Here is a 15376-nt window from a genome sequence, read left to right on the forward strand (position 1 = left end):
TAAAAACATTATTGGAAGTCCAATTCCACTTTCCCATTCTCATTCCCTTTTAGTTTTCTTGTATAAAACAGAGATGATGAACATTCTGTTTCTTCAGAGTCAGTTTGAAAGACCAAAATTCAGCTTTGTTACTTTTAGAGAACCTGTACTGCTTAACTCACTGTGCATCCTGAGTAACACAGAAACATTTAAGCATCTGTTAGATCTGACAGAATGAACATCCTTCTCACCTGCAGAAAAAAAATAAGAATTAACAGTTTGAAGGAGATTTGTTTTGAACCATATGCTGTTCTTTGCATACTTAAAAAAAACAAAAAAAACCCACAAAAAATAACCCCTCAAAACCCACAAAAAGACAAAACAAACAAAAAAAACCACAAAACACATTAAACCTCCCAAACCTTTCTGTGGCACAGCAGTTGTCACCCTAAAGAATTTTTCACACCCTTGACCATATCTGATTCCTTCAGAGGCTGCTCTGGATGCAAACCAGATATGCTACGAAATAAAAGCTACTTTGCACCATGATGTTGCCTTTGTTAACATCTAGCTCTACTACTATTTTTTTTGTATTTAATTGAGGATAACTTGCTGCACACTCAGCCATAGAGACCTGATGAGTTCATTCTGCTCTTGTACTGCAGTTATTTCTCCACTAGCTGCCAGTCAGCCAATTCCAGCAGAAAGCCGAATGCTGCCCCATTGCAGCTGGGCCTACCATGAGATTTTGAAAGGAGTCAAATAACCTTGAACAAAGCACCACAAATAATTCGCAGTTCTCATTGATGGCAATACTTTTTATTAGAAAGAATATCAAAGTGCTTTCCATATGATCCATTTTGAACAGTTTAAGAAATATGATTTTTTCCTTTTCCTACGGACAGTTCTGATATGATGATTTTTCAGTGCAAACAGTTCTCCAAGATTCTCCTACATGTAGAGTTTCTTCTGTGTACATAGTAGTTCAAACATGTATGCATTTGGTGGGTGTGATGCAGTGCCGAAGAGTCCATCCTTTAAAAAACAGAGGCTGTGTAAGAAGCTTTCAATATGTTACAAGGACCAACAGGAATGACATCATTTGTTGTTTAATGCAAATTTAAGGGACATAATTCCTTCATACAGTCATACACACAGATGCATAAAGGTGCTTTCAGTTCTATCAACATTAATAATAATATATACTGATATAAATAACATTATCGATTTTTACTATATAGACAAAAATGAATTTGTGGGTTTTTTTTTTTTAATTAACCATCTGCTTTTTAGCTATGGACATCCTTTGAACGCTTGGTGCTTCCTCTGCCTTAGAACTATGTCTGGATGGAAGGAAGAACACACTGCAAGGAGCATTCACCCACCCCCCTCACTTTTGGCACACGTTTACAGTCAGATTTCTTTTGACACATATGTATCACTTCACTGCATTTCATTTTCCATTCTTCATGTCTGATCTATCCCAGTCCCATTCTTGCCTTAACTCTTCTTTCCTTTCCTGCAAGTACCAAGGAAATAGCATAGCAGTAGCACGAAATTAGGACAGATGATTCAGTGCAAATTCTTATAGACAATGGAATGTATGAAACCAAACAGGCAAGGGCTATCTTCCATGCAATATATTATGTTTCTTTTTCAGTCAACCTATCTCCATTTGGAGGGAATTTTTAATTTTTTTTTTTTTTTTATATATAAAGAACTTCTATGAAGGACAAGACTTAGTAAGTTACTTTTAATAGAAACTATATAAAACATTCACTGTACACAATCTTAGTCAAAAAGCGACCTTCCCTAGAGTACATGTAGGCAAACATGAACATCAAAAGAAAAACTGAAAGGACTTAACAAAACAATCATAGTTTCGCACATACTAAACCACTGCAGGCCTATAAGCAATGTCTTTACTGAACATGTCAGTCACACCCTTGGTTCATTGTTCCCCCTTCCTTATATACAGAGCAAAATCACCACTTCAAGGAAACACTGCATGCCATTTCACAACACAGGGGCTTTACACAGAGCACTACTGCAACCAGGATACCACACAGACACTTCTTCCTACAGCATGAAAGGAATTGGACAAGGTCCTCTGGACTTTAACTTGACTGTGGGAAGAAAGGATATTTTATTTATGACAAGATGCTTTTGTAGTACAGCCCTTACACAAGAGAATAATGCACATAAACCCACCAATATATCTATACAAATATGCAAAGGTGTAAACACACGTTCCGCTTTCTAAGGTATGTGAAAAAAAAGTTTTCCCCTAGGCACTTGTGAGTACGGAGCTCCAGCCACTGTGATCAGCCATATGTGCTGTTTGCTTTGGGACTTCCAGCTGTAAATAACAAAGCCCTGTATGCAGGATCACCTCCTGTCCTCAAACATTTCCCTGTCATGAGCATAACTACTTAACTAGGTACCAGTCAACACAGGTTGCCATCTAAACACACAGCTGGGCCTCAGTCCCACTCCCCTGCAGTCCTGCCAGTTCAGCAAAGCCTCTTAGATCCACAGCCAAGGTCATCTGAAGATCCTGAGAGGAGACCCAGCTCCTCAGAAGGAAGCTGCACATTTGTTAGGAAAGTACAGAGTTGTGTACAGATGGCATTTAGGCACATAAAGACTTTAACAGAGTTGGGCATTATGCCCTAAATAATTATTTCACTAACAGTAGAGCCTGTAAGTACTGGGGCCAAGGGTCCTGGAATTAGAGCCCAGCAACTAATGTGATCCATGTTGGCATAAAATCTGCCTTGAGAATCCAGTTGTAGGACTGAGACCATGGAGGACCTCCCCTTAACTTCATAGGTCTCTGGATAAGACTCAACTTTTTCAACTAGGAATTATCTATTGTTGATCTCCACTAGTATAAAAATGTTGAGAAAAAAAAGTCACTGCAAAAGGTTAAGTAATTTTCTGTAAATTTCACATCTTCTATTACATTAAGTATATGTAGAATTTCATTCTACTACAGATGAAGTAAATTTTGCAATTAAGTTTCTTACTAAAAGTAATGTACAGAAAATATTAAATTGGTAGCCTATTTAGTAAAGATTCTGGCTCATTTTACAGCTTTTCTTTAAATGAGCACATTCAACTCAGAAATATTCAATACACCCCTGGTGTGGCTCCTGGGGAGGCAAATTGAATTTTGCACCTGATCTTGAACGTATGTATCCTTTTCTCTGATTTGCGTTGCACATGACATGCACGTATAGATAGGCATTTTTGTTGCCTAGCGTAGAAATGAATTAGTTAAAACTACAACATGAAATGACCACCTATTTCAACTACGTTCTTGCCTTACATGAGGAAATGGGTCTGATTTGCTTACGTATGCAAAGCCTTGGGTCCACACTGCAGTGAATTAGGGAAGCGATAAGAGATCTGGTCTGATATGTACCTGGTTGTTCAGAGGCTTCACACTGGACCCTGAGGAAGCTGATGATATTCCAGCATTGACTGGAATGGCAACTCTCCAACACTGCAGCAACAACTACGTACAAAGTCCATGGATTATCCAGATACTTATCTTCAGAAGGAGTGCTGGGGGAAAGAGCAAGTAGGAAAGAAAAAAAAAACAAACAAAAAAAGGCAGCAGGAGCAAGTACATTCCCAAAACCAAGGCAGAGCTCTGTTAGACCATTTGGCCAATATAGGACTGTGACCCTGCTGAACAACAGCTGAAGGCTTGTGTGAAGTCACTAACATTAGCAAAGCATTTTGTTGGCATCGCTTGTTTCCTGGGGGAAAGCTCACTATAAACTATACTAACCAAAGATGCTTTTGAGTTGTGAAGTTGTATTCACCTTACAAACATTTGTTGTTGTAGGTTTGTTAGCAAATCTCCCTCGTACACATTTAGCTTTTCAGCAAAAAAATAGCAAATTATGCAGATTCAGGGAACATACATCACACCAACCTTTCCCCCCAACTCCACCCCCCTCCCGCCATGGCCCCCAACAGTGAAACAGGACATTTACATCACATGTCCTCTTAAAAACGGACAGGAAATTTTCACTATACAAAGCAAGAACATTGGAGGCTAGAGGAAACAAAAAGCCAATCCTTGGACTAAGGCCCCAAGAGTACAGAAAACAGTACACTGGACACCATTATTTTACAAACATCGCCTTTTTGCCCTTCAAAAAGGTAGTAGGGGACTGCTGACTTTGCGTAAAACGCACAACTTTAGTCCCTCCCACTCCAAATATCGAAAGTTCAGTGAAATCCAATTTGAAGCACTGCAGCTTTTGATATGCCACCCATTTACCTAAAACACTTAAATCCACTGAAATGATGACAGCGTTGAAATACGTAATCCAAACAGCATCTATAAAATTTTACTGTTGTACATAAATTATGACAAGGCACAGAACAGCAACCAGTCCAAGAGCTTGTAGGCCAAGAAACCAGAGCATAACCCAGAAGAATATAATAATTACAGGTTCTACTGTCCGTTCTCCAAAGTACATCCTTGTGAAGCCTATTCTGATAAGGCTTTTGTTTAGTTCGCCGAAGAGAGTCCCCATCTTTTTATAGTCATCTACTACAGGTTCTGCAGTGTGGTTTCTTTGTTCTTGCTGGACCTGGGGACAGAAGACAAAATTAGGAAACACGTCATACAATCAGTTCTTATTCTGATTCTGAACAAGTCTCAGCTATTTCTCTTTGAATGCGTAAAAATAAGGATGACGCTCACTTGTCCAAACTAGGGACATCTGAAGTGATACTACAAACATATGACAGCCTGTCTCCTCTCTGGATGACACTGTAGAGGGGTAGAGTTTTCCTGTAGGTCATACATCTTACCTGTCTGTGCAACGTGCATGTCAGGGCAACCAAAATGGAATTAGATGCCTGTAATTTGACTGAAGTAGATTTGTTATAAATTATTTCCAGAATATCTTCAGAACTGCAAGAACGATACAAAACTATAAAGCATGAACTAAAAAGTATTTTGCACCAAAGCACAGGGAACTCAAGGGCTACTATCACCCCTGGAAGAGCGGCACCGGATTCCACCAGGAAGGTGGCAAACATCCATCCTGATGTCAGCATAGAAAGCCATGGAAGTCGGGCACAGGAAGTGCGGCCCAAGGACCGCACAGATGCAAAGTGGTGGTACAGAGAAGTGAAGGGAGGGGAAGCAAGTTCTGCACTTTTCCCAAAAAGGAAAATGATGGGGCAAATGCGTAGGAAGGCAGAAGCATGTGTTTAGATGACGATGTTTAAATATCACTGCAAAAAAAACATGTGACTTTCAACAAGTAAACTGTAACTAGATCAGAGCTTGAAATCCTTTCTCTCCTTCCCCACTGTCCAGAGATCCTTTGCACAAAACCTTATAGCCATGTGTTTGGGTGTAACAGGGCAAACACATCAAAGATGATGAACATGAGTCTTCTAATCCTTCCATTAGTCAGTAATGAAAACACATGCAGCAGCTACTCATCAATATTTCAGTCAACTGATCAATAGGTCCAACAAATTGCCTGCAAGCTCTATGTGCAATTAGCCTACTCCAGGATTCAAAGCAAACACGTATCTTTAGTTCTGTCTTCAAAGATGAAAGCCATTCTGCCTCCCTGGTTACACAGCACAGTCTCAGTGGAGAAAGAGAAATTCCCTCCCACAGAAGTGCCAGGCTCTCCATTAGAGAGCAAGCAATAAAGTGAATTCCTATTCCCACAGAAAAACATCCAGCAAAGACCAAAGGACACTAATATTATTTTTTCTAGGCCAGACTTCAGGCCACAAAGCAGAACCTTGTGACTGAATGAAGGCTGCGTAAAGCACCACAGCTGCTACTGAAAAAAAACCTCAGCAAAACCCCTACAGTCCCTCAGCTGTGTGTGCTTGGGTATTTTTTTTTTATTTGCTTATTCATAAAGATTTTGGTTTAAGCTTCAACACTGAATCCCAGAAAGGGAGGGATGCAGGAAGCCTACGTAGTAATGAATATTGTATTCAACTTTTCTGCAGTTCTACAGAAGAGCCTGAACATAGGAAACTGCAGTATTGGTGGTTACAAACTGTCAGCCACCACCTTTCTTTTCAGCCCACTTCTCATGCCTGTGTCATTTTCTCCCCCTCACTGGAGATGCTGACCCCAGCTTTAAGCATTGTGGCTTTAACTCCACTTTAATAAATTCTAATAAATGTTGACTCTAATGCCAGGGTTTCAAGTGTACTCTCTTAAAGAAAGACACAGCCTCTTGTGAGCCCCTGCAGACTCAGCAGGGCAAGGCACTTGCTACCCCCAGAAAGCAAATTGTTATTACAGGAACTCCCACCACTGTATTCCCAAAGAGCACAGGGAGACAAACAAACTACTAGCCTAAGTGGTATATTGATCACAACAATTAGGGAAAACAGAAAGGATGTGCTGGGAAGGGAAAATATTTTTATTTGCTTCCTGCATGCAGAGACCACATGAAACACATACCTACGTAATGATGGTGGTGGGGATCAGAGTGCATTTCACATCAAACAGCGCAAAGACCACTTCTGAGAGAACGAGTTAATGTGTGCAAGAGGAACCACTATGTTTTCTAGCAAGGTAGCTTAGGCTCTGAGCCAGCAGCATGTGCAACCAGGAGGGAGAAAAACAAACCAACCATTTCTTCGGTTAATTAATGGTACCCAGCAAAATCCTGGAAGCCTCTGCACAGAGCAAGCGGCCTACAGCCCTGGTGAGGGGGCTGCCAGAGGGCACGCAGCCACGGGCTCAGTGTCACAATGAACTGCACATGTTCACACAGAGAACCTTGCTCCTGGTGCGAGGCAGCTGTCAGACATCGGCTTCCCCAGCAGTCTCTTAAGCTGGGTGTACAGCATAAATTCCACCTTACTTAGGCCACTCAGGTACCTGCGTTTTGTTTTGTTTTTTTAAGCAAGGCTTCATGTCACCCTCCCCTTCTCAAACAAGCTGTAGATTCACGAATCCCTAAAGCAATTACACAAAGCAGGCTTCTAGGCACAGAAACTGACAAGTGTGCACTTAATTACAAGTGTCAAGTTATTTTTCCACATTTTTGAAGCTTTTAAAACTGTTCAGAATGATCATGAAAATTCTCAAGATTTTGAAGTCTGCTTCAGCTATTAGAGGCTGAGTATGGCTTCCTTCAGGCAACTCAGCAAGAAACAAGTAAAGCTAAAACCAGATGTTCAGCCATAAAACACAGATGGTACTTTTTTTATATTGCATAATAATACACATGCTGGACAAACACATTTCTTCCAAGGTATAGCTAAAATAGAACCATTAGGGCAAACACAAGTAACATTACAGAACTCCAAAATGCTAAGAAAATATTAAATAAGCTTTAACATTGCAGCTGGAAGGTCTCACTGATTTTCAGGGCGGTAGTAAAGCAGCATACATATGTGCCAGTAGCTCTCAAACCCTCAGAACCAAATACTACTTTACTTTTCTACACTTTTTTATAAGCACACAGTTCCCAGATGACTCTTAATGTCCATAGGACTATTTTAATACTAAATCTTGCTGAACTGGCCTGAAGCTAGACAGACACTACTGTTAGAAATTTGTGGAAAGAGAAATGTACCCATTATTAGCACCTCCCCTCCAACAAAACAGAGCTTCCTCATTTAAAAGCAGAAAGAAGAGGAGCCGGGGAGCAGAAGTGCAGCCAGAGATCTAGATGGACGTAGACGAATGCATGCCCAAAATATCTCCTGAAAAGAGAAGAATGGCAGTACTGCCTCCCCAGCTTCTCTCCCCTTCTTCTTCCAACTGGCTGAAAGACACCAAATACACATATACAGGATTATTCCTGAAGGAGAAAGGAGAATGAGGCTTTCCTGTGTGAATGAAGCTGAAAAAGAACGTATTAGAAATGCTGATTGCAGTTTTTTCCTAACCTAATGTTTTTTAAGCAAATTGCTGTAATGAATTACTCCTTAGTGTAATTTAAATTACTTTTAAATCTAAGTGATTTTATTTTTGACATACTGGGATAATCAATGACCTTAAAGCAAATTACACGAGCAGATTCCTTTATACAAATTTAGCACCACTGTGTATGACTTCATTGTCTCCATTTCCATTTCATTTTATATTCCTTAAATGCTTTCATATAGCCTCATTTTTTTTCTCATTTAAAAAATATTTTATAGAATCGTTTGGGTTGGAAGGGACCTTTAAAGGTCATCTAGTCCAACCCCTGCCATGAGCAGGGACACCTTCAGCTAGATAAGGCTGCTCGGAGCCCTGTCCAGCCTGGCCTTGAATGTGTTTCCATGGATGGGGCATCTGCCACCTCTCTGGACAACCTGTTCCAGTGTTTCACCACCTCATCATAATCAGTTTAAAGCCATTACCCCTTGTTCTATCACAACAGGCCCTGCTAAAAAGTCTGTTTGCATATTTCTTTTAAGCCCCTTCTACCTACTGAAAGGCCACAGTAAGGTCTCACTGGAGCCTTCTCCAGGCTGAACAACCCTGCGTCTCTCAGCCTGTCCTCATAGGAGCGGTATTCCAGCCCCTCTGATGATTTTGGCGGCCTCCGCTGGACCTGCCCCAAAAGGTCCAGGTCTGTCCTGTGCTGAGGACTCATATTTGGTTTCTATTTTTGACTTTAAATTATTTAAAATTAAAAATAGTGTTATCATACAGAGCAGAAGTGGAAGTGTCTGATCTGTCCCACTGCTCATCATGTATCCACATACACTGTACTTCACAAGCCTACTGCAGTACCCAAAGGTTCCCATCAAGCACCCAGTTTTCTCTTGTCTTTTCAGATGTTTGATGTTATAAAACCTCCCTATTGAAAATGGCAGATTTTCATCAGCATAGTTGTTGTCTACCATCTCCCACCGTTTACTGGCAGAAAGTCAGAACCTGAAGATCCAAATTCTGAGAAACTTCATTATGGAACCTGTGTAACCAAATTTACCCAGCTATTATGGCCAAATGGCTTAGGGGCTTGGATGCTTTAAGGGGATCCATGACGTGCCCACTCAGACTCAGTGCTGTAAAAAGCCTTTCCTCAGCATGAAAGTCTCTGAGGACGTCGCAGAGGAGATACTATGCACAAGTTCTGTCCATTTCCAGCACAACTGGTGTTCCTACATCCTTGAAGTGCTTCTGAAAAAAAAAAAAATCCCCCATTGAATGTTTTGCTGGGCTGGCTTTAAAACAACAGGGAAGGTACAGTTGACTCAGCCTACTGAACCCAACAAACATCCAGCTGTGGCCATGCCAGTTGTGTTCAACATCAACATAACACACAATTACATGTGTTCTGACCACTAACTACCCTTGCTATGGCAAACTTCCACCACATTCACCCAGACTCACTGCTGCCTAAATTCAAGAAAGCACACGGTAAGTCATGAGCCAGAGGCCACTCCACACCAGTCTGAGAGCAGGAACTTCTTCTTGCTTACCCTCTTCCAACCAAGGTTTTTTTCACCATACAAAGAAACACAAGATTCCATCAGAACATACCTCTCCAAAGAACCCATCTTTGCAATGATTCATATGCTACTCACTAGGACAGAAGGATAAAGTTAGCACTGAACTTTTTGCAATTGTTTAAAGCTGATCCCTGTCTGCACCTCCTACATAGAACACAGCTGCTTCAAGGTCTTTTCCCCTCAAATTGTGATGAACACACAGTTCCTGTCCCTGACCATTTGGAGATCACACCAATAACTTTGTGAAGCCCCTGGAGGATGTGGAACACAAATGGACACAAACCTGTCCACAATGCTCGGGAAGTTATTTGCCTGTGGCTAACCAAAGACAGCATGCGAGCCCAGATGTAGCATTTCTTTTTTCTGCTATCAGCAACGCTAGCTCACTGAAAGTCAGTATCAACAATGTCCTTGCACAAAGACTACATGTCCTTACAGCATTGCCAACAAGCTCTGCCTGGAAGTCCCTGCAGCTTCTCTTAGGGGTACAGCTGCTGCTGCAGCACTTTCCTCAGCAAGTGATGGAGCCCAGTGCCCACACTCTGGGTACCCCACACTTGCCAGACAGGGTGGATTTACTGGACACATGCAGATCACACCTGACAAACTACCACAACATCAGAAGAAGGTGGTCTGACAGGAGTTACCCAAGCTGCTCTGGCAGCTGCAGCGGATGCCTCACAGTATCACAGTATGTTTGGGATTGGAAGGGACCTCAAAAGATCATCTAGTCCAATCCCCTTGCTGGAGCAGGAACGCCTAGGTGAGGTCGCACAGGAACATGTCCAGGCGGGTTTTGAATGTCTCCAGAGAAGGAGACTCCACAACCTCCCTGGGCAGCCTGGTCCAGTGTCTGTCACCCATAATGAGAAGAAGTTTTTTCTCAAATTTAAGTGGAACCTCTTGTGTTCCAGGTTGATCCCATTACCCCTTGTCCTATCATTGTTTGCCACCGAGAAGAGCCTGGCGCCATCCTCATGGCACTCACCCTTTATATATTTATAAACATTAATAAGGTTCCCCCTTAGTCTCCTCTTCTCCAAACTAAAGAGACCCAGCTCCCTCAGCCTTTCTTCATAAGGGAGATGCTCCACTTCCTTAATCATCTTCGTTGCCCTACGCTGGACCCTCTCCAGCAGTTCCCTGTCCTTCTGGAACTGAGGGGCCCAGAACTGGACACAATATTCCAGATGTGGTCTCACTAGGGCGGAGTAGAGGGAAAGGAGGATCTCTCTCAATCTACTAACCACCCCCCTTGTAATACACCCCAGGATGCCATTGGCCTTCCTGGCCACAAGGGCACAGTGCTGGCTCATGGTCATGGTCTCCTGCAAGAAGTACAGCCCTGTGCCATCACACCCCTGCTGCAAGGCGAGCGTGATGGGTGCCATGCTATGGGGCCACTAGGAAAGGCAGCAGTGGGCTGGATGAGTTGTCTGGGAGGACCACAAACTGAACAGCTCTGAAGTGACCGCAACGATTCTCAGTCCTGTAACCTTGCCACGACACTAGCCATGAGAACACACATAGTTACAGTCTTGCCTTCCAGGTGTTTCATCTGCTGAAGCAGCAGCTTAGTCCAGAGTTTTCGACACAGCCTGAGGATTTAGACATGGTTTGTTTGCCTGAGTGAAACAACTGAGTGCAGATCAATGGCCTTTGTTTTGTGGGTGGAGGGAATGGATGAACATAAGGAACCTAAACATTCAGGATGTTTTGTTAAAAAAAATTAACAAATCATACATTCTACTACTCAAAAGGTACAAGATCCTTCAAAACAAACCAAGTAACATTACATAGAAAAGAAACCCCTTGAGTTTAGTAGCAAACACACATTTAACAACATCAAATGAGATGTTAAAAATCCTGTAAATAAAAAAATGGAGGGATATCACCTGCACGTTTTCCTTTTTCTCCCCCTTCCCCCCCCAGTATTCCTCTGCAGTGTTTAACTGCTCACTATCTATTTTACTCCAGTCGTGGTTATTTTTACTCCAGGGAACAGGTGGTGTATCTGATAGCTGAAACCTATAAGATACTTAGATGTAAAAAAAGCCTCTGAGATGTGATTTTAGGAACATGTTTACTTACTGAAAAATACTCTTATATTTTTGAAAGCTGGAACGTTAACGTTCAGAAGAGACTCTCACAAAGTCAACTCTTTTAGAAGATGCCAACTAAAAGTGAAAATACTTCAAGCTCAGTCTCACGGAAAAATGTTGTAAGAAAGTGAGCGGATGACAGAGACCAGGACAGAAGAAACCACAAGTTCCCTCCCTCCACAATAGGAGACCAACTTCTGTTGGGTGCAGATGGGGACACGTACCAGCCAACACACAGCTACTGATATTTGATAGTTTGGTAGTCAGCAGCGTAAGTCTGGGAGGAATAAATTACCCACTCTTGCTGGTATTCAGCCACCCGACTGCCCAGTGTAGGGACAGGCTTTGGAGATGTGCGGTGAACAGCAAGTTCTTTAAAAACAAGTGAATTCTTCCCAAAAAGGGCAAATAATTTTATTGGAAATGCTTCTTTCTCTTCTACTACAGCAGGACGAGAATAGTTTCCCTTTGCATCCTTTCTTAGTATGAAACTAGCTATTAGTATTTGACCTGGTAAATGTAAGCAGTAAAGAGATCTTGATACTCAGCCAACAGACTATTAAGACAACAAAATTACTTTCAACTGTCTGGAGGAAAAAAACCCAACAGGTTTGTTTCTCTAGGTAATTTTAATCTGATATTTAAATATGAAAAGATAAACAGATTAGGAAATGAGAGAAAAAAAAATCATACCTGACTTCTAGATGAAAAACAAGAAGGAGAAAAACTAAGTTAAACTTGTTCCTTTGGGGAAAAAAAAAGGCAAATGCAAGAAAACTAGAAAAATTCTTAATACCAAAATTATTTTACAACAGCTACCAATAAAAGTGACATACTTAGAGTTTAAATAAAAAATTGCAAACCAAAGACTGGGTTAATGTTGATTTCACAGCAAGAATCTAGACACTATTTATGAAATAGAAACAAGATGTTTCTATAGAAACAAGCAACAACATAAGAAAAGCAACTGCACCAGGTTCGCTTTAGTCAGCTCTTATGGCAACTCCAGTTTAGGATCAACAGTTGCTGGAACAAACTTTGAAATACCAGGAGTGGTTTTGTGTGAAGGAGAAGGAAAGGCTGTTCAGATACTGAACCTTTTGCGTGTGCAGAGCAGAGAAGGCTTCAAGACCAAGAACGGCTTCCCTCGATTAGCTGTGTTTGAGTCCCATAATTTCAGGAGTAAATTTCCCCACCAATACGGTACCAGATGAGAAACTCACACAGACAAGAACCCCGCACGGGAGAGTCCGAGGGCAAGGAAACTTTTCTGTCCCCATGTGAAAACCCGCTGCCTCTCTCCCCTTTTTAGGCTGCTGTCTGCACTCTTCCTTATGCTCCTACTGCTGTCCCTGTAACTTGATCCCATCCGTGCTGCAATTTTACATAGAGACTAGATCAAAAGCAATTTCTAATCCATCTTTTCCTTATACCCGCAACACTTAATTTCCATAGGATTTTGTTTATCAAATTTCCCCCACTAAAAATGGGTCAGCGTGACCCCGCAGAAGGCTTGCAATCCACCGCGTGTTCAGCGCGGCATCAATGCACTGGCTGGCTGAAAAGCAACAGCAGTTATTTTTAAATTTTGCCTTTTAAGGAGAAGAAATTCCTATTCACTTCTATATCCAGAATACATTTTTCTTGAAGAAAATGGGTTCTTCACATTATTCAAGCAGAGCATGCTAATCTACCTACTATGGGTCTTACAGACATATATCTGACGGGTTTTTTTTGGTTTGTTTTCCTTCAAATGCTGTCAAGCCTGAGAACACCCATTAATACTTTTTAGAAAGTTATCACATATTATTATGTAGTTCTGAACCTCTTCAGCAGAGTTACGTTATCTGTAGAACCAGAACAAATTTGAGCTAAGTTCTCCATGTGAGGTATTACTGTTTTCCTTCAGAAACAAATCCCAACAACTGCAAGCAGGAGAAACCTACAATTTTCAGATTATCTCAGTGCAGAATAAATTAGAAATAAGTTTCTAGCCTTAGGCACCACAGTTCACACACATACAAGTTGACTTTAAAACATTCTGGGCTTCAAGTGGCTTGTGACTGAAATGATGCCATTCTAGGCAACACACCAGACACTCATCCTACAATGAAACATTTCACGAGGGATGCCACTTGATATTTCCATCTGGACTCATTCTTTCCATGCTAGAGAAATATTAGTGATATTGGAAACTTATTCAAAAGGTTCACAACTTGAACTTAGCTAAGACACCCATACCTCTTCAATATAATTCCCAATGGGAAGCACCCTTTTGTAATAGCTTCTCTAAATCTGATGTCATCCATTAGAAGATAAAATACTCCACTTACACAAATAAACACTATTCATAATAATAGTAAAACACGCCAAAGAGTTACAAACTCAGGTTAATGAAAAGATTATTGTCTAAGCTAATTTATGTACTTGCAAATACATGTATCATATTTAGACATTTTCTAGAAGGGTTGGTTTTAGCTTAGCTGTTGGACAGCACTTTGGATTCTATATATCCTAAACTAGCACGAGGTGGAGATCCTGGCCTCACTGAAGCAGCTGGGAATTTTGCCATTGCCTTCAACTTGATTACAAGAGACTGAAACCCATGACTGCCCAGACAGACAACTTTGAGTACAGAAATGCCCCAGCTTTCAGAAACTACTTCTGCTGCAACACACCGTGGCTTCAGAGTCCCTGTGGACAGACCAGGTGCTCTCTCCTGCTGCCATCGCCTCGTGCCCTACTGTAACGCGGGACTTCTGCCTCACCTTTTACTATTACACACTCACATTCTATTCTAATTTTGTGACTTCATTTATAGATGTTGATGAGATTTATACTGTAGTAATATGACAAAGGCTAACCTATTTTAGAAAGTGGGTTAGGGAAGAAGATTTGAGGTCCTTAACTCTAGCGATGTTGAAAATACAGGACCACTGCTGCATCTGACTAATAACCATCAACAGTTAGGAAAAAACTCTTTCCTCTCGGGGTGAAGCAGCAACCTACTCCTATGGCTTCAGAAGCAGCTGAATCTTTCAGTGCCTTCATGCACCACTTGTGAACACCAACAGCGCAATACAGGAAAAGTAGCAGAAATTACCCAGGTTCTGCAGTGCTTCAAAGACTACACTATGGGTAATTATTCTCATCTTTGCATGCAAATCTACAAAGGATATTAATAGCATTATCATCCCAGTCAGCTTTTAAACCTATTCACTGAAGGTGGTAATTCTACAGTCTATTGCAATAATGATTTCCAAAGGCTATAACATTTAGTAACAGATCCTTCTATTATTTTAAAAATGCACCTGTCAGTAATTTCATTAAGCTTGTCCTTGCTGACATAATAATAAGCTTCAATAGAAAATTAAAGCCAGAGGGTTTGACATTAAAGAAATAGATTTATTTCCTACAGAGTACTCTCTTAAAAAAATATGAAAGGGTGTATAGATTATTTAGGTCCTGCTTGTCAGGAAAGAATTATTTTAGTATTATGTTACTAGGTGTGATCTTACAGAAACTGAATTTATTTTTGAGGAAATGGGAAAAAGCACACCCAGGATACCAGCCTGAGATCCTCACCTAAAAAAACTCTCAAAAACGCCCAAAAGATTTTCTCACACACTTTACTTTACACCAGCTGAGAATAGTAAAAATTTACAACGTTGTCAAAGCGGATTCTGACCCATTTCTTCTGCACCACATGTAACACTAAGGTGCTTCACATACTTATACTTGAGAACACGAAACAGGAAAACGCAGGCTGAGGATCAGCAGTTACGTTAACAATGCAAACAACCCTCAGCAAACAAAGCAACAGCGCT

At 41.1% G+C, this 15376-nt stretch overlaps 1 protein-coding gene across 6 annotated transcripts in view; it reads right to left on the reverse strand.

Annotated features, from left to right (window-relative positions):
- Positions 1–776: 776 nt before the first annotated feature.
- The window catches only part of FAM241A (family with sequence similarity 241 member A), a 172982-nt gene continuing 158382 nt past the window's right edge, over positions 777–15376 (reverse strand). For 3 of the 6 annotated variants that reach the window (XM_065062315.1, XM_065062312.1, XM_065062313.1), the window contains one exon: positions 777–4592. In XM_065062315.1, coding sequence (XP_064918387.1) covers positions 4347–4592 — 246 coding nt within the window. In that variant the 3' untranslated portion in view covers positions 777–4346. Of the gene's footprint in view, positions 4593–14227; positions 14312–15376 lie in introns of those variants that run through there. The other 3 variants (XR_010472453.1, XR_010472454.1, XM_065062316.1) reach the window with 2 other exon arrangements.

The sequence above is a fragment of the Columba livia genome, chromosome 4 (genome assembly GCF_036013475.1).
Source record: "Columba livia isolate bColLiv1 breed racing homer chromosome 4, bColLiv1.pat.W.v2, whole genome shotgun sequence".
NCBI lineage: Eukaryota > Metazoa > Chordata > Aves > Columbiformes > Columbidae > Columba > Columba livia.